The following is a 26,317-nucleotide window of genomic DNA, read 5'->3' as shown; positions in this document are numbered from 1 at the left end:
GCCAAAGATATTTAATCTTCTTCAGCCGGGAAATGGGATTTACTTGATTTGCACTGGGACAGGCTCTGGGCCTGTGTTATCACCTTGTGAAGGGAATGTCTGAAAGTGCCTATACAGTGAAAATTGATTACATTTTCTCCCGTCTCTAGCACTAAGAAACACCCAATGAGCATTAACTCTGCAGGTAGTGCTGGAGCCCCTGGGTTTTCTGGAGAGAGTGCTGAAGCAGGTCATCCCATCACTGCAAAGGATGCATGCAGTACTGTGGCAAGGGGCAGCTGTTGCTGAAGGCTGCCAATGGATATGAAAGCAAAGAAAGGTCAACAGCAATTACAGAGCCAGACATCAGCTCTGGCCTCCAACGCCTACTGAGGACCCATACTTGTTCAAGTAGTTTACACACAAAAGGGAGACAACCACCAAGGCAAGGATTCAGACTGCAAATCGTAGCAGATAACAACACAGCCTTTTCTCATCCCTGGTATAAATGCAAAAGAAAGATTGTTTAAATGAGCCGGTGCCCCTACTCCCCATAACTGGGAACTGAACAGCTCCGGTACACCTGAGATGGTGACTGTCTCAGAGCAGAGACCTCCAACACAACTCCTGCACAGACACCTTTAGGGAGCTGGAGGAAATGATAATGATTTTCCAGGTGCCTGTAATACCCACAGAGAAGCAGCACCCCTGCTGGCTGTAAGGGAGCTGTTCTGCTCAGTACAGCGGTATCTGGCTATTCTGGCTCTCTAAGCTGCCATAGTGCTCTTTGGGGAGCTTGGGTATCAGTCCCAGTTTTAACCCAGTTCCAAAGGAGGGTCCTTGTCCAGAGGCTCCTCAAATGCCTTTCAGTGTCTCCCCTGAACTCCAGTGCATGCAGCTGAAGTGCTCTGTTAAGCCGTAGCAGGTTGCTACGCTTCAAGAGGGAGGTAAAAAACCTCTCTGCATATACAGGGCTTCAGGGATCCCCTGGTAAGAAACACAGCAAACAAATATAGACGATTACTGTTTGCTCTGGCACACAGCTTAAGTCTAGAAGAGCTAACTAGCAAGAGGAGTGACGAAAGGGGTGAAGAGGGCAGCACATTACCGTTCTAGGCAACGTAGAAGGAGCAAGACTCCTCCAACAACCTTGTTAGATGCGGCTGCTGTGAAACACAAGGCAGGGCAGCCTGCCTTCGCAGCAGAATTATTGTGCAGCAAGAGAAAACATAATCACTCACCTGCTCGTTAGGAGCAAATCAAATCAGCCGAACACAGGCAACCTACTCCAGCGTGCCAGGCACCCTAAAGTGAAGTCGGGCTGTAGGCAGCTCCCTTGCTGTGAGCCAGAGCAGATGCTCTGCACTGAAGGGTGGCTAAGCTAGCACACTGTTCATGATGATGAAGGGTAAGAGCAAGGGAAGCACAACAGAGAAATGTGAAGTATCAAGGGCAGTTGCTTTGTGCCCCAATAACCTCTTATTTTCTTGGTTTCACTGGAAATAACCAGGACTGAAATGCTCATCTTGCTAGATGAGTGAGAAGTGCACTGGTTGTTGAGCTGTGGTCAAGTCTGTAAGTATTTGTTTTGAGTCTGTTTTTATTTTAGCCTTGAGGAAGGGAGGAGTGTTCTTCCTTACAAAGTGCTTGCAGGAGAGACCACAGTCTCCTTGCACTGTTACTGTGCTGTCCTGCTCTGGCAGAGCTCAAGGAGGGGTACTCAGCAATCTTCTGCAATGCTGTCTGATTGCTGCAGGTTCCCATCAAATTCAGATGCCTCCAGAAGGCAGAGATGCTGTTTTCACCAACAACAAAGTCAGAGCATCTCAGGGTGGCAGTGATGCACTATGGAAATTTTTTCACTTGTGGGGTAAATGCAGAAAAAAATTTTAAGAGAAAAAAAATTTTTTTTTCACTTTAAAAAATGGGGATGTTGTCACGAGGCTGTTCAATCAGATATGGATGAAAGACAAAGAAAGGCTCATATTGGAGTGGACTAATGCACAGAAGTCAGTGACAAGCATAAACACAAACCAGCATCTGCAGAACAGGGGAACACTGAGTGAACAGACCTCGCATTAAGAGCTCAAGCAAGAATTGAGGTCGAAAATCCTAGACACCACAGTGCAACGCTACTACGCAAGATACATGCAAAATCTGCTTTCCCACCATAGCCTGAGGACTGTGAATGGCATATCCTGGTCAATTCCCAAATGATGGCTCATTTTGAAAGGGCTGTCAGAGCTGAGGAACTCACTCATAACCTGCTTTCTGACTCATAGGCAGCCCTTTCCCCCCTGTAGCTACCCTGACCAGCAGCTGACAACAGTCGTCTTTGTAGACGGTCAGCTGCCCGCATTATACTGCTGGTCTATGCAGCTGCCATGGGCTGCTGCACTCCCATTTTTCTTGTAAAATAAAGGGATTCACTTTCTGCAACGCTTCCTCTGCTGCAAAGAGCACCATGGTGCAGCAATGTCCAGGTTGAAAAAGAGGCACAGGCAGAAAGACAAGCTGCCCGAGGTCACACAAACTGGCAGCATCAGACAGAAGCAGTGCAGGAGTCCTGTATCCTGACCCACGCTTCAGTCCTTAGCCCAGGCTTCCTCCACTGTGAAAAACACCCTCTACCCTCCAGAGTCAGTCATCATTTATATTTTTATTTAAATCTAGAAAGTGCAACACATAACGCAAGTGATGAAAATAGCAAGCCTTGCTAGATTAGAAAGCAGCTATGTTTTCAGCAGCTCTCATCCCACTCTGCTGAATGACTCCCTCCAAGCTTAGCCATGCAATCACAGCACCAGTGGGACTCCTGCTTGTAGTCTTCACCTTATCCCACGTATGAGAGCTAATTGACCACTCACTTGCTGGATTAACATTGCAAAGGACACACAGATAACCTGGTATGAAAGACCGCACTTCGTGGTTAGTTACAATTATTAGCTGTGTTTCGTTATCCACAGTGGGTAATGACACCAGGCAGTAATTTCTCTCTCTGGAAAGCAAATCAGCACGGGCTGCTATTAGGGCCTTATAAGACCTATATGACCCCATCCAGCATCCATTTAAATTCTGATAGGTACCCTTCTGCAGTCATATGGGATGCAGTCTTCCCTAATCTTCTCTAAACAACCAAAGCAATCCCAGCAAAGGGTGCCTTCCTTATCCAGCCCCTGGTCCCATAATCCAGGGTAATAAAGATGTCACAGGCATCAAAGATACAACACCCCTGCTTTCACAGCAGGTAGAAAACTCCATGGTTTCAGCTCCAGGAGAGATCAGAGCTCTCTACCTGAGCAAGCAGGAAGCTCTTTTATTGTCACAAGGCTGGGAAATCTCAGCTGAGCAATTCTGTTCCCTGCAACAGCAACCACACCCCACACCCCAAGAATGCATGTTGTTAGGCACCAGTAGTTTTCTGTGTGGAAACAAATATCCAACTAAGATTTACAAGCCCAATCTCATCTGCCTGTTCCTAAGCGATGATATAATCGAGTAGCTAGAAGAGGGGAGATGGAGGAAGGCTTGCTCAACCTATTTCAGCTAAAAGCTAGAATCTCTTTCTTTCATCTTCTATGCCTTTTGCCTTTGCACTTCAGACTCCTCATGTATAAAGAGATAAAATGTGTATTTTTTTTTGCAAAATGCTTGAAAGCCAAGTTGCAAGTATTGTTATTTCAAAAGAAACAAATTTGTTTGAGTACATTTTCTGCTAGACAAGTGGGTGGAGGGACCAGAGAAGCAGGGCTCAGAGCAGAGAAGGCTTAGTTCAGTGCTAGCTGACTGCTTTTAAAAGAAGAGCAAATGAAATGTATTCACTACCAGCTTTTCTGCTTTCCTCTTCTCTGAACTTTCCAAGCCAATTAGCTCAACCAGTCTTCACCTTGTTTTAATAAAGAGGAATTTACTAAAGGATTTCCTCTTCTGCAGGACGAGCTGTGCTGATTAATACATGACACCCCTGGCTCACTTTACAGAGTGCTTTGAAGAAAGTCCATCCTGGGTGGGAATTTCCAGACCTTCTGCCTCCTAGATATGCCTCCTCAAAAAAGATCTGTCCCAGACATGCTGGAACTCCACTCAGACTCACTGCCCAATTAATTAACACTAACAAGACACTACAAAGACAACTATTCTCCTGCAGTGTAAAGCCACCTCATTCCCATACTTCACTTACCTTCAAGTGCCTGTTTTCAAAACAGTATGCTCCCCTAATTGAAAAAGATAAGTGTGAAAAGATGGTGTATGTACAGAAGACACATACATATTTGTATGTGAAACGTATGCTGATAAACCTCCCACCCCCCACATACTGCCCAATTAGCAAAGTTATGCACTAGAGAAATAAAGAGGGTGAGAGAGTGGGCATTTCAGAGCTCATACCTTCAATTACTGCTACACTAATGGCATAACCAAAATCTAGATTTTTTTTTTTTTTTTTTTTTTTTTTTGCCACAGACTAACATGAAAATATTGGCTCTAACTCACAGCTGATTTTGCTAGTTATAGCAGGATGACAGCTAGGGTACGTCTGGGATTTGATCTCCTTTTATGACCTGGTGACCCGCCTGGTGGATGAAGGAAAGGCTGTGCACGTCATTTACCTGGACTTTAGCAAAGCCTTTGACACAGTCTCCCATAACATTCTCCTTGGGAAGCTGGCAGCTCATGGCTTGGACGGGCATAGTCTTTGCTAGGTAAAAAACTGGTTGGGTGGCTGAGCCCAGAGAGTAGTGGTGAATGGAGTTAAGTCCAGTTGGCGGCCAGTCATGAGTGGTGTTCCTCAGAGCTCTGTTTTGTGACCAACATTGTTTAATATCTTTATCAACGATCTGGACGAGGGGATTGAGTGCACCCTCAGTAAGTTTGCAGATGACACCAAGCTGGGTGGGAGTGTCGATCTGCTGGAGGGTAGGATGGCCCTGCAGAGGGACCTGGACAGGCTGGATCGATGGACTGAGGCCAACTGTATGAGGTTTAACAAGGCCAAGTGCCGGGTCCTGCACTTCGGACACAACAACCCCATGCAACATTACAGGCTTGGGGAAGAGTGGCTGGAAAGCTGCCCGGTGGAAAAGGACTTGGGGGTGTTGGTAGACAGCCAGCTGAACATGAGCCAGCAGTGTGCCCAGGTGGCCAAGAAGGCCAACAGCATCCTGGCTTGTATCAGGAATAGTGTGGCCAGCAGGAGCAGGGAGGTGACTGTCCCCCTGTACTTGGCGCTGGTGAGGCCGCACCTGGAATACTGTGTCCAGTTTTGGGCCCCTCAATACAAGAAAGACATTGAGGTGCTGGAGCGTGTCCAGAGAAGGGCAACAAGGCTGGTGAAGGGTCTGGAGCACAGGCCTTATGAGGAGCGGCTGAGGGAACTGGGGTTGTTTAGCCTGGAGAAGAGGAGGCTGAGGGGAGACCTTATTGCTCTCTACAACTACCTGAAAGGAGGTTGTAGTGAGGTGGGTGTTAGTCTCTTCTCCCAAGTAGTTAGCGATAGGATGAAAGGAAATGGGCTCAAGCTGTGCCAGGGGAGGTTTAGGTTGGATATTAGGAAGAATTTCTTTACGGAAAGGGTAGTCAAGCATTGGAACAGGCTGCCCAGAGAGGTGGTGGAGTCACCATCCCTGGAAGTGTTCAAAAAATGAGTAGACGTGGCACTCTGGGACATGGTTTAGTCTAGTCTACCCTTAACTGGTTTAGTGTGGACTTGGTAATGTTAGGTTAATGGTTGGACTGGATGATCTTAAAGGTCTTTTCCAACCTAAACAATTCTGTGATTCTATGATACCCACAAGAGGGGAGCCCTCCATGTGTAGCAGTGTCAGACCACCAACTCTCTGCTCAGGTTGTGCCTCTGTCTTCTAGAAGATAGCGAGATGTCAGCACATACCCATGCATCTATTATTACATGCTTCTGTTTAACAAATTGGGCTGGCAGTGACACACCACTCCCAATAGCATATAAATAGTTTAGATCCAAACATTCACTAACAGTCAGCCAATGATACTCTTTCCCCAAAAGCATCCCATATGCATTAACTTTTGGCAGAGAACCAGTTATCTTACTACTCAATAATTCATAGGTGAGCTAGTCAGCTGGGTAGTTCTGGGAATAAAGCAACTCATTGCCAGTGCAAACTAAGGGCGGGGAAAGCAACCCACAAAAAAGAACCGAATGAGATTTTTCTTCAGAAACAGAGAATCCGCATCTTTCCTCTTACTTCAGAGTTTATCACTAGTTTTTCTTACCATCTAACCCAATTCCCTTGCTGCAGTTTAAGCCTACTGCATAGGTGTTTTTATGTCCCAGTAATCAACTCTGTCCTATCCCCAGTAGCCCCCAACCTCAACAGATACTAGAAGGAGAGAATTCTTAGTCTTCTTCTCTTCTCCCAAAGTCCTTGGCAAGATGATGTTGACATTTTATAGTGCGTGTGTGTATGTATATATATCTTTACAATTCCCCTTTCTCTCCTTCCTCTGCTCTTCAGTGGCAGAAGCAGAACTTTATTTCCTATCTAGATTTTGTGTTCTCTGGGCAGAAACACTGTCCTAGAGTTTTAAATGCCAGAGGAATCACATGCAAAAAGTTTGGGAAAGGAGAAAATAAAAAAGAAACCTGAATCTACAGCTCTGACTCTCCTCATGTGCCTGGCAGAGACAAGCAGGGCACAGGGGCCTATAATGGGCCAGAGATCAACAGGTACCATTTGCAACCTTGTGAGCAGAAACAGCTGCTTGGCTCATCACAGCAGAATGCATTCCCTGTGCTCCCATCCACAGTGTAAAGAAGGGAAAATAGAGGGAAAACAGCCAATCTGTGATGTTCATCGTCCTAGGATAGGCCCTCCACATTCCCAAGAAGGATTTGGAACAACTGAGAAAGAATTGATCATTCCCCCAGGTTTGACAGCAAACCTGGAGCTAGCTGGAAGAGGACTTTAAAACCAAAATTTATCCCATCTAACTTCAGGGTCTTCACTGAGGCACCCAAGTTAGGAATGTCACCTCCCTCCAAAGCCATTGAGTGAGAGGGACATCTCCAGAGGACAATTCAGATGGTAGGAATCCCTAGCTGGCATCACCTCCCTCTGTCCTGTGCCTGCACAGGGAGCCTCAGGTGATCCTAGCCCTCACATCTCTGCTAGGTGGGATGAATGCAGACCAAAGTAAATGCTGTGCAACACCTGGGCAGAGGTGGCCAGTGCCATCCCTCTATATGAACCTCTCCATGAACTCTCAGTGCCTTGTTTAATGAGTTCATCAGTAAGCCGAGTCATAACATGCATCTGAAACTTGGGCAGCACGTCCTGCTCTTGGGCAGGAGACACCTCCTGTGTTTGAGCTACTGCATACCGCAACGGAGCTACCCTGGAAAGGAAAACAGACATCAGCCTGCACGTTCCCCATAGCAAATATAGTGATAAATCTTTGGCCTCCAGACAGCATCCAATTAGTGCCACTGCTAGGGCTCATGTCCAGAGTATGCAGCTGCCACCTACAAGGAATTGACTGAGTTTCCCCTCGTCTCCTATGGAGGATCTCACCCACAACCAGAGGAGCTACCAGGCAGAGGTGACTGCTGACTCCAAGCAGCAATCATAGAAGAATCATAGAATGCTTTGGGTTGGAAGGGACCTTTAGAGATCATCTAGCCCAACACCCCTGCAGGGACATCTTCAACTAGATCAGGTTGCTCAGAGCCCCGTCCAACCTGACCTTCGATGTTTCTAGGGATGGGGCCTCCACTACCTGTCTGGGAAACCTGTTCCAGTGCTTGACCACCCTCACTGTAAAATATGTCTTCCTTACAGCTAGTCTGAATCTATCGTCCTTTAGTTTAAATCCATTGCTCCTTGTCCTGTCACAACAGGCCTTGCTAAAAAGATTGCCCCCATCCTTCCTGTAGGCCCCCTTTAAGTATTGGAAGGTCGCAATCAGGTCTCCCCACAGCCTTCTCTTCTCCAGGCTGAACAACCCCAACTCTCTCAGCCTGGCCTCATAGGAGAGGTGCTCCAGCCCTCGGATCATTTTGGTGGCCCTCCTCTGGACCTGCTCCAACAGGTCCATGTCCTTCTTGTGCTGAGGGCCCCAGAGCTGGACGCAGTGCTCCAGGTGAGGTCTCACCATAGCAGAGTAGAGGGGCAGAATCACCTCCCTCGACCTGCTGGCTACGCTGCTTTTAATGCAGCCCAGGATGCGGTTGGCTTTCTGGGCTGCAAGCGCACATTGCCAGCTCATGTCCAGCTTTTCATCCATCAGTACCCCCAAGTCCTTCTCTGCAGAGCTGCTCTCAATCCCTTCATCCCCCAGCCTGTATTGATATGTAGGGTTGCCCCGTCCCAGGTGCAGGACCTTGCACTTGCCCTTGTTGACAAGCCTCTCCAGCTTGTCCAGGTCGCTTTGGATGACATCTTGTCCTTCTGGCGTGTCAACCGTGCCACTCAGCTTGGTGTCATCTGCAAACTTGCTGAGGGTGCACTCAATCCCACTATGTCATTGATGAAGATGTTAAACAGCACTGGTCCCAGTATGGACCCCTGAGGGGCTCCACTTGTCACCAGTCTCCATGTGGACATCAAGCCATTGACCACAACCCTCTGGATGCGACCATCCAACCAATTCTTTATCCACTGAACAGTCCACCCATCAAATCCATCTCTGCAATTTAGAGAGAAGGATGTTGTGGGGGACTGTGTCAAAGGCTTTACAGAAGTCCAAATAGATGACATCCATTGCTTTTCCCTTGTCCACTGATGCAGTCGCTCCTTCATAGAAGGCCACTAGGTTGGTCAGGCAGGACTTGTCCTTGGTGAATCCGTGCTGGCTGTCTCAAATCACCTCCCTGTCTTCCATGTGCTTGAGCACAATCCAATTGCAACAGGCTCCTATTTCATCACCAGCTGCCTGAGCAATTCAATTGCCTCCATATGTTTAGACACTTTTAATAAAACAACTGAAAGTTAAGAGCAGGGAGGCTGCACGAGAAAGTGCCTCTAAGAACTGCAATCCTGTCAAAATGGAGAAGAGTCCCTGCTTTAGAAGTGCAATGATTGTCAGGGCCACAGGTGGTCAGAGCCTTCTGCTCACAGCTGGGCTACAGCATTACCTCACCTTCTGTTTTCAGTTTGAAAACTAAATTGGGAGCACCAGATGATCCCTCCACAGCTGCTTTCCAAACAGGCAGGCAAAGCAAGAGGCACAGTAGCCAAAAGCAGAAATGTTGATTAAAAAAAATCAGACCTGCTTTAATGATGGGGTGGTGGGATCAGAGATGGAAGGGGAGAAATCCAAGCCAGGAAGAGCCTGCTAGGGGAAGGAGGGCCATCCAAGGCAATTAAGATAATCAAATATTAACCAGCACTCCTTAATATGTTTACTTTGGATTCTTTGTCTGTTCCAGTAGGCAAAAAGGATGGATGGGGCAAGGCTAGACCAGGAAGAGTTAATGCAGTGGTTCTCCATTTATCTACAGAGTGGAAAGAGGACAAGCTTCCCCATACAAACCAGGATCTTCCTCAGCCTCTCCTTCAGGCCTAGTAGGGAATTTGGACCAAGGAGGAAGCACTCAGCGTAGAGCAACACCCCATTCTCCATCACTTCTCTATCTGCTGCCTTGGAGTTCTGCTGCCAATTGTTTAATATCCTGCTCTGCTAACTGTCATCATTATCCTATTTTTCCATCCTTCACCCTTGATTGATCTTGATTCATCTGAGGAAGATGACGACAATGAAAACATAACCGTTCAGAAAGAGGCTGAAAGGATGCTTAAACTAAAAGATTCATGGCAAACGTTCAGTCTCATGGATGAAGCAGCTGAGGTCAACAGATATCAAAGCAATTTTTCCCATAAGAATTAATGTAGCAAGGGGGGTGGTGCATACAGGAACTTTAGAAATGCATGCAATTGAAAAACACAAGATCAGTACATATATAGCATAGAGAAAGGACAAGCAAGAACATTTTTTTTTACTGTAAGCATTTTTGCTGTCACTCACTGGATGGTTACCTCTTCATCATTGTCATCATCATCTTCAGATGAATCAAGGTACATCAAATCAATCATGGGCAAAGGTTGGAAAAATGAGGATAGGTTCAGGCGGTCCATCAGATGAAATGGCTGAGGTCTTTCAGAATAGTGACTGTCTCCAAAAAGCAAGCTGCCAAATATCCACCATCTCTGCCATCTGAAAGTCCTGTCTTCCCCCTCCATCGTTCACATTGTTAACCTGCGTGCATTTAAAATGTCTGTATTTCATAAGTGCCTGTGTCCAACTCCTCCTCTATTAATTAATTATGAAAAAAATGCTTTATCTATCATATCAGTAACTGTCATAGATTTTCATGAATGTATCTTCAGCAGATTGCTGGTTACAGAGAATCGTCTCCCTACACCTTATTCTCAAAACTGCTAACCACCCAAGGAGACAGAAGAGGATTTGGCAGTTCCACTCCTTCAGGCCTGGTTGATAAGGCCCGTCTCAGAGAAGGGCATAGACTTGAGCTATGGAGGACTCGCTTCCCCACCAGAAATCTCATGTCTTCTCTCTACATTGCCTCCGTGTTTCCAGAGAAGCAGCAGCACACCAGCCTCACCGCTGAAGCAGATGCAGCCCTGCAGCTCTCATCCTTCCCTGCATTAGGAAAAGCACTGTCATTTCTGACAGCCACAGGTGTTGTGGGCTCCCAGAAATCACTCTCTGGGGCTCAGGGTCTCCTCTGCAGCAGAGGGCACAGGAAGGAGGCCAATGACAGAACTGGCAATCATTCAAGGACAGCAGCCTGCTCTCTCGACCTCCCCATCTGGCTATCAGCTCTGTTCCTCTCCTCTGGACTTGGACCAGGAGAGGGAAATTTATTAACAGTCCCACTCACTGGATAAATCTGCTCTGACATTCGATTTTCCAGCCTGCTTCTGTGGCTGACCTCAAACCGAGCCAGCACTACAGGAACCATTTGGAGAAGCAGCATCCCTGTAATGTAGGCACATGCCTATCTCACACAGACACTTTTTCATGTTGACTGAGGAGGACTTAGGCTGCAGCAAAGGTGGTATGCAGAACAAGTGGGAAGTACTCACTCCATTTCTTCTCCTGACGCCTGGATTTTGGTCCACCAGATAAATGCCTGAAGCTGGTTCCATAAAGTTTCCATTGTTCACATTCCCAATTGTTTGGGAACACAAAAAGTAAGACCTTCCTCATTCTCACCCATTGCATCAAGATCTGAAAGTGGATCCTGGCCTGAGTCAGTCCATCAGCAATTATCAGCCTGAGGGGTTGCAGCAGCACACACTGTAATGTGGCATCCTGCTCCTTCCATCCTCTCTGTGATGAGTAATAACACCTCCCAGAACCAGATACACCAGGTGAAAAGGACATTTTAAACAAGTTTCAGCAATGTTTGCTGAGCCATCCCACTCTGGTGGGCAGAGAGAGGGTATAATTCTGTGTACAGCTCTGGAAAGAACCTGCATGGACTTTGTCTTGGTTTAACCCCAGCTGGCAGCTAAGCACCACACAGCTGCTCGTGCACTCCCCCCCGGTGGGGTGGGGGAGAGAATCAGAAGGGTAAAAGTGAGAAAACTCATGGGTTGAGATAAAGACAGTTTAATAAGTAAAGCAAAAGTTGCGCACGCAAGCAAAGCAAAACAAGGAATTCATTCACTACTTCCCATCAGCAGGCAGGTGTTCAGCCATCCCGAGGAAACCAGGGCTCCATCATGTGTAACAGTTACTTGGGAAGACAAATGATATCACTCTGAACTTCTCCCCCTTCCTTCTTCTTCCCCCAGCTCTATATGCTGAGCATGATGTCATATGGTATGGAATATCCCTTTGGTCAGTTGGGGTCAGCTGTCCTAGCTGTGTCCCCTCCCAGCTTCTTGTGCACCCCCAGCCTACTTGCTGGTGGGGTGGGGTGAGAAGCAGAAAAGGTCTTGACTCTGTGTAAGCACTGCTCAGCAGTAATGAAAACATCCCTGTATTATCGACACTGTTTTCAGCACAAATCCAAAACATAGCCCCCATACTAGCTACTAGAAAATTAACTCTATCCCAGCCAAAACCAGCACAGACTTAAATCTGGGAATATCTGTGGCTAAATCTGTGATAAAAGCCAGAGATGATGGAAAGACAGGCTTCTCTATGTCCTGTTTGTAAGATTCTAGCTGGATCTGTGTACCCTGATCTGAATTCATCAGTGCAAAAATGACAGAATGTAACAGACTAACAACAGATCATAAAAACCTTAAAAATGCCATAGAAAGCAGGAAAAGATGGGGGAAAACTTTATCTAGCTGGGCCTTTGAGAAGTTTGTGATAGCATCACAGGAGATAAAATTACTCTGTATCTTCCATGCATGTATTACCTATGGGAGTACAAACATGAACCAATTGGGTCAATGTAAGCAGAAGAGACCTCAGAACAAACATCAATAAACCTTTTTATTCCTCACTGATTCCAGAAAAAAACTCATGGAAGATGAATGTGGGATGCAACTTTACAAGTTAAAAAATGAATGATGATTAATATAGTTTTATGGGTCCTTGGCAGACAAACTGAGTAGTGTTTGAGAAAGCAACAAGAAAAGTAACTTTCTTGTCATAACATCCTCAGGCATTGGAAAGATCCTGGCTTGCTTCCACATGACAGACTAATTGAAGAAGTAATACTATTCAAATGCAGCCCACATTAAGCAGATTAAAAACACATTAACTGAAAGTGTTCAGAAAGAAATTTTAAATGGGTGCATGCACCACTGAGATCTCTCTAGTGAGAGGGAAGACCTTCTCTAGGAAGATGTCTAGTGAGATCCCATATGAACCTCTTAAACTGATGCTATTTCACATCTTCATCAAGGTCAAAGGTCCAGCCAGCAGGCTGGCATAGCTAAAGCATATCAATTATAAAATCCCCCGTTCAGGCCATGTAGCCAACATTACACATAACCACCTTTGGTGTCTGAATGACCTTACATCCATTTGCAGCTGGGGTGACTGGGCGCAGACTTTGACACAGCCCTGGGGTGTGGCTTGTGCTTTGCTTTCTTCCCTCCCACATAAAGGCAGTGCTTTAATGTGCAGTAACTGGCAATCACCATCCTTAAGTGCCTACATCAGGATAAGACACCAACATCTGTGGAGGACACAAAATATGCAGCAGTAAATAACTTACTAGAGAGATACCTCACACAGGACAACTTGGTTTGCTTAATGGAATGGGTTTATGATAACTGCATTCAATTTATCTTGGATAATGTAAAGGTCTGGAAAGAAAACTGTTGAGGAAAGAATGCGTCACTCTTGTTAGGAAAGAGGCAATGACTCCAAGAGGAGCCTGAGTTGATGTAACCCAGTGAACATCAGCTTTCAGCTTAACTCTGTAGTCCAAAGATGTCCAAATCCTTGGGTGATTAAGCCATAGCTTACTAAATGTATTGTGAGATGGGCATCACCTCTGCATCTGCACTGGTGAGATCATTTTTGAAAATCTGTTTAATACGGGTGACCACGCTGCCAGAATGATGTTGAAAAAAACCTAAGAGGGCTATAAAAATGAATCAAGGGCTGGAAAACATGTCTTGCAGTAAATGGCTAAAGAGACTCTGGATTGCATACTGAAAAAAGGCTAAGAGATTACTTGTTCTGATGTCTGAGACTACACAAGGAAAAGACTGCTGATAACAAATAGCTCTTTATGTGAGAAGACAAAGGCATAAACAGAGCTTGTAGTTGGAAACTGAAATGAGACAGGCTTAGATTAAGTCATGACAACTGAACCATGAGAATAAAAAAACTGCTGGAACAACTTACTGAAGCACACACCAGATTCTCTGTCACTTCAGTCTGTGAGTAGATGCTGCACTGAAAATGTACAAATAATCCAAGTTTAGATCCACAAAGGTAAACTCACCTTGTTCCTCAGCCCCACTAGTGAGAGAGACTATGCTTAGCATATAACTAACTCTCCTGTCTAGACAAACAGTACAAAATGGTTAGAAAGACATTGAATGATCTTGTGCTTTCCCATAACAGGAAAGTGCTGGAGTCCCAGCACTTTGGGTGGACAGACTGGAGCACATAAGCTTCTCCAAATGATTTAAAAAAACCACACCAAAACAAAACACCACAAAACCCAACTGTCTTTCCTCCTCTCTGTAAAACCTGTAGGTAGTTTCATTTGCATCTCTTCATTTATACATGTGATTTGGTTCCTAGAAAGCTAATCAGAGTGAAATCTTGCCCGTTTCCATGCATAAACTTGGACTTTAGCAAGGCTTCATTACAAGCAGCCCAAGGGGAAGAGAAAAATCCCTAAACCACAAAAACCCATTTTGAGTGTTGCTCTGTTTTCCTCTGACCCAGCTGACTGCCACCATCCTCTTATCCCTTTATGATCTTTCCAGCAAACCACCTTAGATGGAGGGCTGCTCCTTTTCCCCCAAGCCCTAGTTCCCCATTTTACAGCATACCAGGATGTTGGCTAAAGGGCCTGTATTATGCATAAGCTATGAACTGCTCAGTAAATCCCAGCAGACCTAGCACTATTAAGCCCATCTATATTGCATTAATTTGTTATTAGCTACTGCATTCTAGCTTATGATTAGGACAGTAAAATATCTCTTTGCAATCAGCACTTGGTAAGGAAAATCCCTGTTCGGTGCAAATGCTACTTTTATTTATCGTTCTCTTGACCTCAATCACAGCCACTGTCGGGAACCCCTGTTAGTTTTGGCACTCCAGCCAATTCTTCCCATCAGATGCTTGTCTGAGTTGTGCCCAGGGTTGTAGCATGTTTGTGACAAATGAGATTTACAGCACTCCCTTCAACAGATGTGGGAGCAGGTCACAACAGATCAAGAGCCTACAAAGGGTTGGCTGGAATGGCCTTCAGTTGCCATTCTTTCTTTAGCCAGCAGGGGTTTATCCCAGATGCTTCTTGCCCCAGAAATGGAGTCACTTTCAGTCTCTTCTACATCCCATTCATCTCCTTGCAGCCTGGCAAACAAGCAAACAGTCTCAGAAGTCAGCTTCCTCCCAGTCAACAGTAATGAAAAATTTCCATTGTTTCCTGCGATCACACACGACCCTAGAAACAAGGACTCCAAAATCATACAAAATGTAACAGGTCTGCATGCAACTAGGAAATTTAAGCACGTCTGTCAATTCCTGAGACCAATGAGGGTTTTGCAGGTTCATCACTGGGTTCATAAAAGAAAACCGACTGTTTTACCTCAAGTCCTGGAGGCCAATTAAATTCAAATCAGAAGCAAAAGCTGAGATAAGGCAGGAGCGTGTGCACACACATGCTTATTTGTGTTTGCAATAGAGAGGCAAAGTGGAATGAAAATCAGGGAACTATATGAAGTGAAATAGGGTGAGAGGGGTGCATGTTGGAAATGTGATCTCTGCTCATTGAGAAAATACAGTGTCTTGGCTTCAAAGAAAAAAGTTTCTTTCTCAGAGACTGGCCCAAGTGGAAAAGCACAAACTAGTAACTGAACAGTTGTTTCCCCACAGAAAGCTCCAAAAGGCCCCTATGCCCTTCCTAGAAACTGAACCCCCAGCCTCCCAGTACAATGTCCCAGCACAGAACAGGCAGCAGGAAGACCTGCTAGGATGCAGGCAAGCCTGAGCACCTCCAAAATTTAATTCACATGCGAACAGTTTCCCTATAGGACTGAATGTAATTGGTGCTGTTTCAGAGCTTGGGGTCAGGATGGTCACGGCTAATTCAGAACCCCTCCAGGATGCTTGGTTTCATTTCCTTGGCTTCTGTTCATATCAGGAGTGTCTCAGGGTCTTCTCTACATAAGCCCCCTTCTCAAAAGTGGCATTGCTATTCTGTGTGTTGCCTCCATGTGCCTACCTGTCACAGTCCTCCAGCGGGGCAGGAGAAGACAGTTCTGCTCTAGTGTCAGGGTGCAGACAGCAGGTAAGGAATAGCATGGGAACCTGCTCCTGCACCCTCATAGGTGCTGCTTGACACGGTTTATGGCCCCAAAATCATGGGAGAAAAGCAAGGGCACAGGCACAATGCCATGGCACCACATAGCTCTCTCTGGGAAAGAGGCTGGGGAAAAGAGCTTCTGCTCCCCTGGCACAGGACCTGTGTCAGGTCTGATGTCCTATGCTCCCCTGCAGGTGTGGACAGCTGTTTTCAGTTCTCTGTGCCTCAGGCTCTTGTGCAGAGGCTGAGAGTTACCATGAGAAAATGAATTGCTTTTTTTGCCTGCTTGGTGTCTTCCTGGTTCCCCTAGTGAGTTCTGGTCCATGGCATCTCTCTCTCTGCAGCTGGGCACTCAACATGCTCATATCCTGGTCACTGAGAGGCAGAATTTGATAGGAACAGGGCATTCCCTCCTTTCCTGTCCTGTGACCCCATCCTTAAAATATGAGAGCTGACAGCAGTTTTCTAACTCCTTCCATCTACCATCTCCCTTGCCCCTTGTCTCCTGATGCCAGTGTTACCACATATAGCGCATGCCTTCCCAAATCTACTTTGCTTAGGTGTCAGCAGCAGCTCTCTCTTTTGCTAGAATATATATATATATAAACCTTCCCATCCTCTTAGCTCTCCTATCCCCAGTCTTTTCCACTGGCTTTCCTCTTTCAAATATACCCACTACACCCAACCCATACAAGCAGGTACCATCTTCTCCTGTCCCTAATGCATTCCCCATAAACTCAGATCCCAGTCCTGTCCATCACCTCTGGCAGAGAATATCCTGCCACCCCACGCTCCAGGATCCATGGCCCTTTCTCTGCCCTGGCCCAGTTCCCACATCCCGTGGACACGTACCGGTGCTGCGCAGACCAAGAGAGAAAGCTTGGCAACAGCTGCCATACCAAGCTCACCATCTCTGATGTGCTGACTGGAGGTAAGTGCACAGCAGAAGTACTCACAGTGTACATTAGAGAGGAACCTGTGTTGCACCCCCATGCAAACAGAAGCAGAGCCAGGAAAATCTATCCCTCCAGCCAGGCTGTGTCAATGCAGCCTGGGTACCACCAGCTGTATCACAGTTCAGAGATCTTTGATACAGGTTGTTTCACCTACAGCCTAAACCCAGACAACAACAACAGGGCTCAAAACCAAAGCGGTTCCTTCAGAACGGCAAGATGTGAAGCACTGGGAAAGTGTCTGATGGTACTTTGGCAGCAGTATGCTCCTGTGGCTTAAAGACAAGGACACACTTGGGTGAGACCCAAACGCACACAGCCTTGCAGGATGCCCAGCACAAAGCATTTGAGAAGATTCTGGAGTTGTTTTTTATCCCAGCAAGTTGATGTATAGCTAGGTCCTACAGGGAAAATAGCTGCCATGTCAGGAAAATCTTAAAAGGAGTGTCGGAGTTAGAACAGTACAAGACGTGGTGTTCAGCCCTGCCTTGAAAGGGCCACAGTAGGTGAGCAATTGTCCACAGAGAGATGACCAAGACTGTCGGCCATCCACTGTGTCTATACAGCTCTTGTCTCTCCTTTCCTGACAAAACTGTATAGCTTGGATGTCTCTCTCTCTCTCGATAAAATTAAGTTGCTCTTCCTGGAGAGCCTGGCCAAAAAACAGGATAATGGCAGCTTATGGAAAGTGTATTTGTTTCTCCCAACAATATCCAAGAAATGGATTAGCTGATTTAAACCAGCTCTCTTCTGAACAAATTCATCTCTCTAGGTGAGGAGCTCTCACACAAGCTTTTACTCAGCCTATCATTACAACCGCAGATGTTTAGAGATGAGCAATGAGTTGTACAAAGGCTGAACGGCAGTGCAGGCAGGCTGCAATGTCATGTAGCAGACCCAGGTCCCCTCTTTAAGGAGGGCTCCCACCTTCCTGATGCATATATCTGGGTATGATCCTCTCCTTTCACAGTCATTTACCCAGGGCACAGTGAGGAGGCCTCCCGGTACTTTGCATCTGATATGTGGTGCCACAGACTGAACATGCCAGGTTTGCAAAATCTGCTCCCCAGCTTCCACTGCTCTGGTGAATTCTCCCTGCCATCTGGGCCTTTTGCTTTATATCTCAAGTCTCCTACATCTCCTGGCCACCACAGCGTGCGGACATGCTCTGTCAAACCAATTTCAATCAAAGAGGTCAATTGGAAAAGCTCTCCGTGCACAAGGGAGAATTCCCAAGAAAATCTCAGTGAGTGGCAGCACATGGGAACCTTCCCCACAAGGCAGCAAGCAGAGAGGAGACCAGGGTCCTACAGAGCAAGTCCTAACTGCTACATACTCAGGGGAAAAATTAAGGCCAGCCAAAATTCATACAACTGCTTTACCCCATGAAAGACATTTTCCTCCAAAGCCGCGTACACCAAACACTACAGAAAAGCGGCACTGGGAGTCCTGGGGCTTTGCTCCACAAACATAATGGTGGTCACAAAGAAGAAGGTTTTAGGTAAGCATCCTTAGCCTGTCAGACTACCTGCCCCTCAGTGCCACAAGGCTGGCAGGAGGATAGGGCCAACAAGTCCTCGACAAACAGGAGCCATCCTCTTTTCAGCTACATTTGGTACAACCCCATCTTAAGACCCAATCTGAAACTGATGTAAGTGCTGTCACAGCCTCCGTCTGCTAGGCCCCGGGACCAATAGATGGTAATTGTTAAAACAAATCTGAGGCCAGATAAGCCTCTGTGGTTGTTACTGTGTTCTGAACCGTGGCCATTTGGGTTTACAGCCATAACGGAGTAAAACTGATTCCTCCTTCAGCCTGTCCTTAGACTGACAACTCTAATTAGTTGTTAGCAACCCAGGCACTGGGAAGCGGAGTGACCGATCCTAACGCCGTATCGCCGAGGACAGGGCTACGTGCACAAACACAAGCTCTAAGCAACTTAATCCCAGACACAATACTGCAAGCGGAAAGTGTGATGACAATCAGGAATGAAACTCTCTGCTCTTAATGGGGGGGGCGGGGGGGGGTGAGGGGAGTTCTGTGTATTGATAAAAATACAGAAATAACTTGTATACTTTCAGCTTAGTCACACAAAGCTCTGTACAACAAATTAGGGGCTAAACAGGGAGGATTTCCATCAAAGTGGGACCTGACAACCAGGTCAGGCTTTGTTCAGACTGGTGGTTCAAGGTCATGCCTATGACTACAAATTATTTTCTTCTTTTCGCTAATGAGGGTCTCCAGGTTTGCAAACACTGAACTTGCGGAAGGCACATTTTTCCTGTGGCTTTGAATACAGACACACCTTCCCCAGAACATCAGTTCATTCTTAAGCCTCTGATGGTCTAAAATCAACCAGTACATCCCAGAGCTCTGGTTGGTAGGAGAGCCCAAGCTTTCCCTCTGTTGGGGGCAAGACCTGTACCATGTAGAGCAGCAATCCTGAAGCATGAATGGAAGGGCAGGAAAGCCCCAGCCACTGCAAGGGTAGAAAAATCCCCGTCTGCCCCCACATTAGCTCCTGAACTGTGCTCCTCAGCTTGGAGGAGGGTGTCAGGATGGACTTCACTGATGAAAATAATAATAATAATAATAATTATAAAAAATTGAAACAGTCAGTATTAATACATACACTCAGAAATGAAACCAGCCAAGTCTAAAATTCTTAGCAGATGGCTCCATACTCCAGCTCACATGGCCAAGCAGCAAGACAGATAAGCCAGTTCAGTCACAGATATGGTTCAGCTCTGGCCACAGTCTCATTTCTCTCAGACTCCCTTCACATAGGCAGGGAGAGCTGCAGGGAGCTCTCAGGAGCCAAAAGCCCAGCCCTAGCCACTCTGCAGAAACATCTCCATGCCAGGAGCATGTCTCAAGAGCACTTTTAATGGAGCAGTTAATATCCAAGCTTATGTTTGCTGGTGCCCTGCCCCCTCTGAAAGAGCACTGACGTTGAGCTATGGCTTCAACAGTTGATCGAAACAGTTTAATGCATTTCCATTTTCAGTTGTATGGATCCAGCAATGCTTCTTACTTATTTACAGTATCGCTCCCTCCTCTCCTCCCCGCTCTTCTGTTTGCTACATAGATAACAGGGGAAATTGATGCTGACTATTGCCCGCCTGATGTACAGCATTGCCAATGGGTTCAGCAGGATTTTAAAGAGGAATGAGTCAACAGCGTGTGACCAGGAATAACATTTGCCAGCATGTGAGCTTGAATAAGAAAACATATCTGTGCCTACCTGAACATTAGTTTAAGCGACAATGGCAACAGATGCCCCAGCAGGAAGTATTCTGGCTGCCTTCCAGGTCAGGGCAAAGCCAGACCTGCTGGTCACCAGCCCTATGGCAATGCCTATGTCTAGGACTACGCAATGGCTCCTGAGGTCCTGTTAACCATGGTAACTACCCCTCCAAAGAGAATGTCAGTCTACTTTCCTGATTACACCTAATGTTCACTATGCTTTGAAGATAAAGCCTAATTATCCACCTGGTGCTTAATGTGGCAAAACTCTACCTAAGGGCAATAAGCGTAATCCTTTGGAGATCAATCTCAGAAGATTGTGGACTATTATTTTGGATCCAGAAGGGGCCAAATTTGCAAGCCATGTTATTCCAGGGAGGAGACACTCAGGTTAATGCCTTTTCTAGTCTTTCTTCCTGCCAAGATCTCACCTGCTGTGTGACCCAAAGAGGAGAAACAGGATCATCTTTCAGACTTGACTATCCAAAACAAGGTCAACCCTATATAAATATCTCCTCTTCCTTCTTCCCTTCTTTCTCTGGGCACTTAAGAGACAGCAGGGACTTCTGCCAAAGACAAAAATGACACCAGAACAAGTCTGCTTATCCAATCATCAGAATTTGGTGAACTAATTAGCATCTCTCAACAGAGGAGATGAGTGCTCTGCTACCAGGCTTCAGTGGTTATCCAAAGAGGGACAACCCATTGAGGTGACTGAGCAACGGCCTGAGACAGCAAGTAGTCAGTGCTGTGAAGGAGGATGAACCTATCTGTGGGAAAATACTGGAGTAGATGTATCAAGGATCAGGTGTGATGAGGAGTGCAGGGCTGAGCTGGACTTTGACTGAGCTGTCCAGTAGTTTATGACATGCTGTTCAAGACTGAGAAAGCATCAGAGCTGACACAATATCATTCAAGCAGGATAATCTACTAGGATTGCAATTTACACCGCGCTGGTCTTTGAGGCTCTAACAGAGCAAATATAATATTCCCCGTGATAAGACAGTCATCTCAAAGGCCAGCTCTAGCAACACCTAGAGTTTAGAGTCACTACTAATCTTTATAATTCATGGAAATGCTATTTTGACCAGGCTTTTACGATACATGGCTAATATGTTTTTTTGCAATTTGTTATTATGTACTTGCTAAATTTGTGTCTAAGTAGCATCCTTTTCTCTGATCCACACATACACACATTCTTTCTTTCCTCCTTTGATACACATTGGCTATATGTGTATATATATATATGTGTATATAAATAATAAAAAGACCAAACACTTTTTTTTTTTGACAGCTGACTTGTTCTTTTTGTCTTCTTATTCTCTTTCCGCTATTGCAGTGCAGTTGGCAAAGCCTATTTCTGGGCTAGTTTGTTACAATACAGCACTATATGCATGAGGGAGGGGAAAAAAAGAAAAGAGAAACACAGAAACAGGTTCTGACATCTAATCAGATCTGCTGTATTGATTTTGCAACTTTAGCTTTGGAGAAAATCAGAGAAACAACCACATTATCACCCAGAATTCGCTCTGCCCTTGAGTGAACCAGTTCAAAAGGAGCTCACACCGACTCACGAACAGGCACGCCTGCATGCACACACACACACGCACACGCCGTGTGGATGCACACCCCACCTAAGCGGCTCTCCAGTGGGATGCGCGGGCTGGGGGAGGTGGAGGAAGCGCTCATCACGGAGGCTGCAGGAGCCACACGATCCCCATTTCTGACAAGATGAGAATTCCAGAGCCAGCCACTGGACTAATGAGCTACCCACGCTAGAGAGCAGCGTTTCAATTAACCACAGCGGCCCCCGCTGCGGCACCCACCTCCTTCCAGCTGCGTGAACAAGGAGGAGAGAGATAAACAAACAGGGACTGTGTTGTTTGCTGTGGGTTTTTTAGCACTGGGGGTGGGGGGGAAGAGGGGAGCCTATAAAGGGGACAAGGGCAATTCATGCCCTACTTTCTTGGTCCACAGTTTCTTTTTCATGCTGATGGAAGGAGCAAATTGACAGCCCCAAAACCAAAGCTGCTTCCTCAGGCACAGAACAGGCAGTGCCACTGTAAGGTTCTTCCACAGTTTCCAGGTAGGAGGAGACAGCTCAGGTGTACAAACAATCAGTATGCACCCAGCTCCAAATAAGGGTACACAGAACTGACGGAGAAGGGAAGAGGACTGTTTGGGTGGGCTGCCGCATTGACCAGGTCACCATTACTTGGGCAAGATCACAATAAAGCATTGCTTGGCCTTGGGAAGAGCATACTGAGTTGCTCTTTACACAGAAGTTCATCACAGAAGTTCATCACATCTTTGCCTTCTTGGGGGTCACATCAAAGGCTCTGCCCCAGAACAGCTTCTGGCTTGTACCTACAATTTTTCTTGTGTGGGGAGTCATGTCCTCCTCCTCCAGCCCAAGATTCAGAGCTGTGACCCCCCTCCAGACCACCTAATAAGCCTGAATTCATCTCAGGCTTGGCACTGCTGCTCTCTCTGCGGGGACAGCGAGGGTCAGTGAGGACCACACAGCTTTCAAACACCAACACCAAACTGGGGACACCAGCAGGTCTGATGGTGCTTTGCTCCAGAGTGAGATTTTGCTGCATCTCACATCAGTTCTTGGGGTGACCAAGGGTCACCCTCCCTGCCATGTTCTGCCATGGCCCATACACCTGACCCAGCCTGCCTTCCAAAACAGCTTAAACCAAGATGCACATTTCCACCCTGCTTAAGGGAAGCTTCTCCACACATACTTCACTGCATGGAAATTTCCCTGTCCCCCTCCTGCAGTTTAATTCCTGCCATGCTCCTGAATGGACAGAGGTAATTTTAAAAAGGGATCTTCGAATAACTTGGAGTGCCTGCAGGATTTTGCACACTTCCATTACCGCTGTGCTCCCAGCAGCTCACATCTGTGAGCAGTGTGTCTGGTTGGCTTCAGCCAGGTTACCCGGTCTCACTTCTGTTCTTCCTGGGGAGCGAGCCTGGGAGGAGTGTGGCAGCATGTCTAATGAGTGCTGCTGTGCTGTGCGTGGAGGCTCATCAGTCACAGCCCAGAAGCAGCATGCCTGGGTGCAAATTAACCTGCTCCCTACCCATCCCACGCCTGCCAGATCTGTGCTGCTCAGAGGACTCTGCGAGAGTTCAGCAATCACATTATCCTGATGGGACGATATCTGCAGGTGACTCCTACAGTCACGGCTCCTTCCATACCAAGGCATTTTACCCAGCTGCCTTCTCCCTGTCTGATTCAAAGCCTTGTAGGAGAGAGTACAGACCCCCGTGTGTCTCAACAGCACAGGAGCATGGGAGCTGAGCAGGCATTCACTTCTCTGGAGGGAGAAACCACTGCAGGGAAAGGATGGAGACAGTCACCCAAGGTGGACACCAGCAGCATCCCTCCCACTACATTCACCTTTGTGCACAGATAATCGCCTTCAAGTGAGGCTGGGAGCACCACCCATCGCTGAAATCGCTCAATACACCACATGCTAAGAATCAATTTTCTGTTACTCACAGTTTTATTGCGTGGAAACCATTTGGGAGTATGCAGTCCCTGTTAGGGTCTACATAGCACTGCTTTTCAGGCAAAATGGTTCAGGCATGTCCAGAAATGACAGCTGGGGTAACTAAGTTGAAGAAAAGGTTGTGGGGTGGAAATGGCCTAATTAACATTCATTTGCTACCTTTTGAGTACTTCACTTTACAAACTTACTAACATATCCTGAAGGTATTTTACACATATGTAATGCACTCAAACACACACCTGGTAAAGCTGCTGTTTCTGCACTCATCTACTGATAGGGAAATGGAAAACATTGTATACAACCACACACAACACCTCTCCCTTCCACTTGCAACATGCTGGCCATACGGTATCCTGCCCTTAGCCTTGTGTAGCCACACCAACTAAATATAAACTGTTCAAAGGTCCCCAGACAAAAGAGATGTGTCTGCTCAGCCCAGTAAGAAAGGTCAGCTCTGCCTGAAAACAGCACTGAGTGTGTCAACCCAGCTTAGCCCACTGGCTTTTGTGTACACAGGCATTCAGACAGGTGCTCCAGTACTGTATGGTTATACTCACACTGCACGTTGAGCTGCACCAGGGCTTCCCGGGGTCTGATGTTAAAGCCATTGTACCTGGCTGTTTGACACTTATAGGTCCCACTCATTTCTCGGCTCACACTCTCGAGGCGCAGCTTCCCGTCGTATGTCTCCATCGTCACTGTCCCGGAAGGCATGGGGGTTTCCTTATCTACCCGGGACCAGATGACGGGTGGCTTGGGCTTCCCTCGAACCTCGCACTGCAGCTCAGCCCGGGAGCCCTCCCGGACAGTGATTGTGGACTGACCCTTAGGGACGCTGATGGTTGGTGGCACTAGAAGGGAGACAAGAAGGGAATCATTTTACAGCGAGTTTCCAGCAAGCAAGGAATATTCTTGAGATGCTTGTGTTTGAGTCACACCAACAGCTGCGAACTCCAAAGTTTTCCACTTGACACAGTGCAACCTCTATAGGAACACACTGCCCGTATAAGTCATCCTGTAGAGTCTGGAGCTGCAGAGCATCAAGGAAGATCCAGCAATGTATCCCAATGCCAACAGCAAGTACTACCTGTATTGGGACATCCTCCCAGCTCTCACCCCTCTGGTTGCAAAATGCTGTCCAGCAGCAGGGCTAGCACAGAGGAACCTAAAGGCAAAAGCTTCTTTGATCCATTTCTCCACTTCTGGTTGGTGAATTTCCCAAATGGAACTGCAGTCTTTTGGCTAAGAAATAGAAGTCCTATTCTGCCAAGGTACCTAGTTCCCTTATACAGGTCAGACCGAAATTAAGACTTACAGCATTAGTGCTTGTAGATCATATGTCCAGCCTCATCAGACATCCAGGATCCCTGTTTGCTCCTAAACCACAGCAAGGAGCCAGCTCTGTTAAGTGCCTTTGCTTATGTTACATTGAGAGTCACAGTGCACTAGTTATCTCTGGGTCATTCGAGCAAGAGATGGGTCCCAACAAAGGTCACTTCTGACATCCCTTCCAGGCCAGGCTGGGAACAGCTCACCCAGCAGAACTGCTGTCGAGCCAGACCTAGAGCTGGAGACACAGTAATGCTCAAGAAATACCCAGCTATCAACTGACAAACAAAACTTTGCTGATAAACAAAGCTCAAAAGAAACCTGATGACTGTAGCTAAAGGGTGAGAGGTGCCGGTGGGAAGAGGTTTGCTGTTCACGTCCCCAGCTCCACCAAGAACCAAGGAAGGGGATGTTTGTCCTAGACCCCATGTAATATTGACATTTTATTTGTATTAGGCTTCAGAGTTAACAGTTCAACAGAGGTAAATAGGGATATAATAATTTTCTGAAATCTCCTTTTTCAGCCCTTCCTGCTGACAGTGGCAACACTTGGATTGACACTTCCATAACTGCAAGGGCCATGTACTTCATTTCTATTTAAATCAAAGTTTAGAACAAGCTAGTCTGACCAATGTTAGCTCAATTCAACTCCAGAAAGGAGTGTGCTACAGTAATTGCACATTACAGCCTACAGGTGCTTTAAGAGCAAATTTAGGATGGCTCCAGCCCAATCTCCCTCTGCAGTGACCTCCCTATGCAAGAGGGAGGCCACATATTCAATTTGCAGGTCTCCTGTGGGCTGGGGATTCTCATCACACCCTGTCCTGCACAGCACGAAGGGACGACAGCACTCTCGGCGCCCAGCCCTGCGAGCAGCTGCTCACCTGGTGAGAGGCAATTTTCTCCATGGGGAAAAGCTGTAAATTGCATTTGAAGATTTTTTTTTTTTAATTAAAGCTATCTCCTCAGAGCTGCTCAGTGGAGGCAGCCACCTTGGCGAGCTCAGGCTTCGCTCAGCAGGGAAACGTGGAACCACTGCTACCGCCTTCCTGCTCTGATCCTGTGGTCTGAGGAAAACCCGCTGGGTTTTTGTGCAGGAACCACATGTCGGAAGCTGCTCACGTCTGTTTGTGGGGATGCCGCATACTGGACAGCCTCAGCTGCTGCATGAAAGGCTGCTCCAGGGGGGACAGCCATTTTCATTCCCTGGGTCCAAAGCAGTCCCCCTGGCCCATGATGCCAAACAGAGGCATCAAAACGCCCCAGGCTGCCGTCCCGTCCTTCCCCATCAGCACCATCCACATGAGCATGTGGGGCTCAGCCTCCACCAGCCAGGC

General features: G+C 46.8%; 1 protein-coding gene across 1 annotated transcript in view; it reads right to left on the bottom strand.

Annotated features, from left to right (window-relative positions):
- MDGA1 (MAM domain containing glycosylphosphatidylinositol anchor 1) overlaps window positions 1-26,317 on the bottom strand; it is a 148,867-nt gene that overhangs the window by 55,199 nt on the left and 67,351 nt on the right. Inside the window, exon 8 of the mRNA XM_075708086.1 lies at window positions 24,209-24,502. Coding sequence (XP_075564201.1) covers window positions 24,209-24,502 — 294 coding nt within the window. The remainder of the gene's footprint in view (window positions 1-24,208; window positions 24,503-26,317) is intronic.

This window comes from Pelecanus crispus, chromosome 3 (assembly GCF_030463565.1).
Source record: "Pelecanus crispus isolate bPelCri1 chromosome 3, bPelCri1.pri, whole genome shotgun sequence".
Taxonomy (NCBI): Eukaryota; Metazoa; Chordata; class Aves; order Pelecaniformes; family Pelecanidae; genus Pelecanus; species Pelecanus crispus.
Note: the sequence above shows the minus strand (reverse complement) of the source record. Positions and strands in the feature narration are given on the sequence as shown.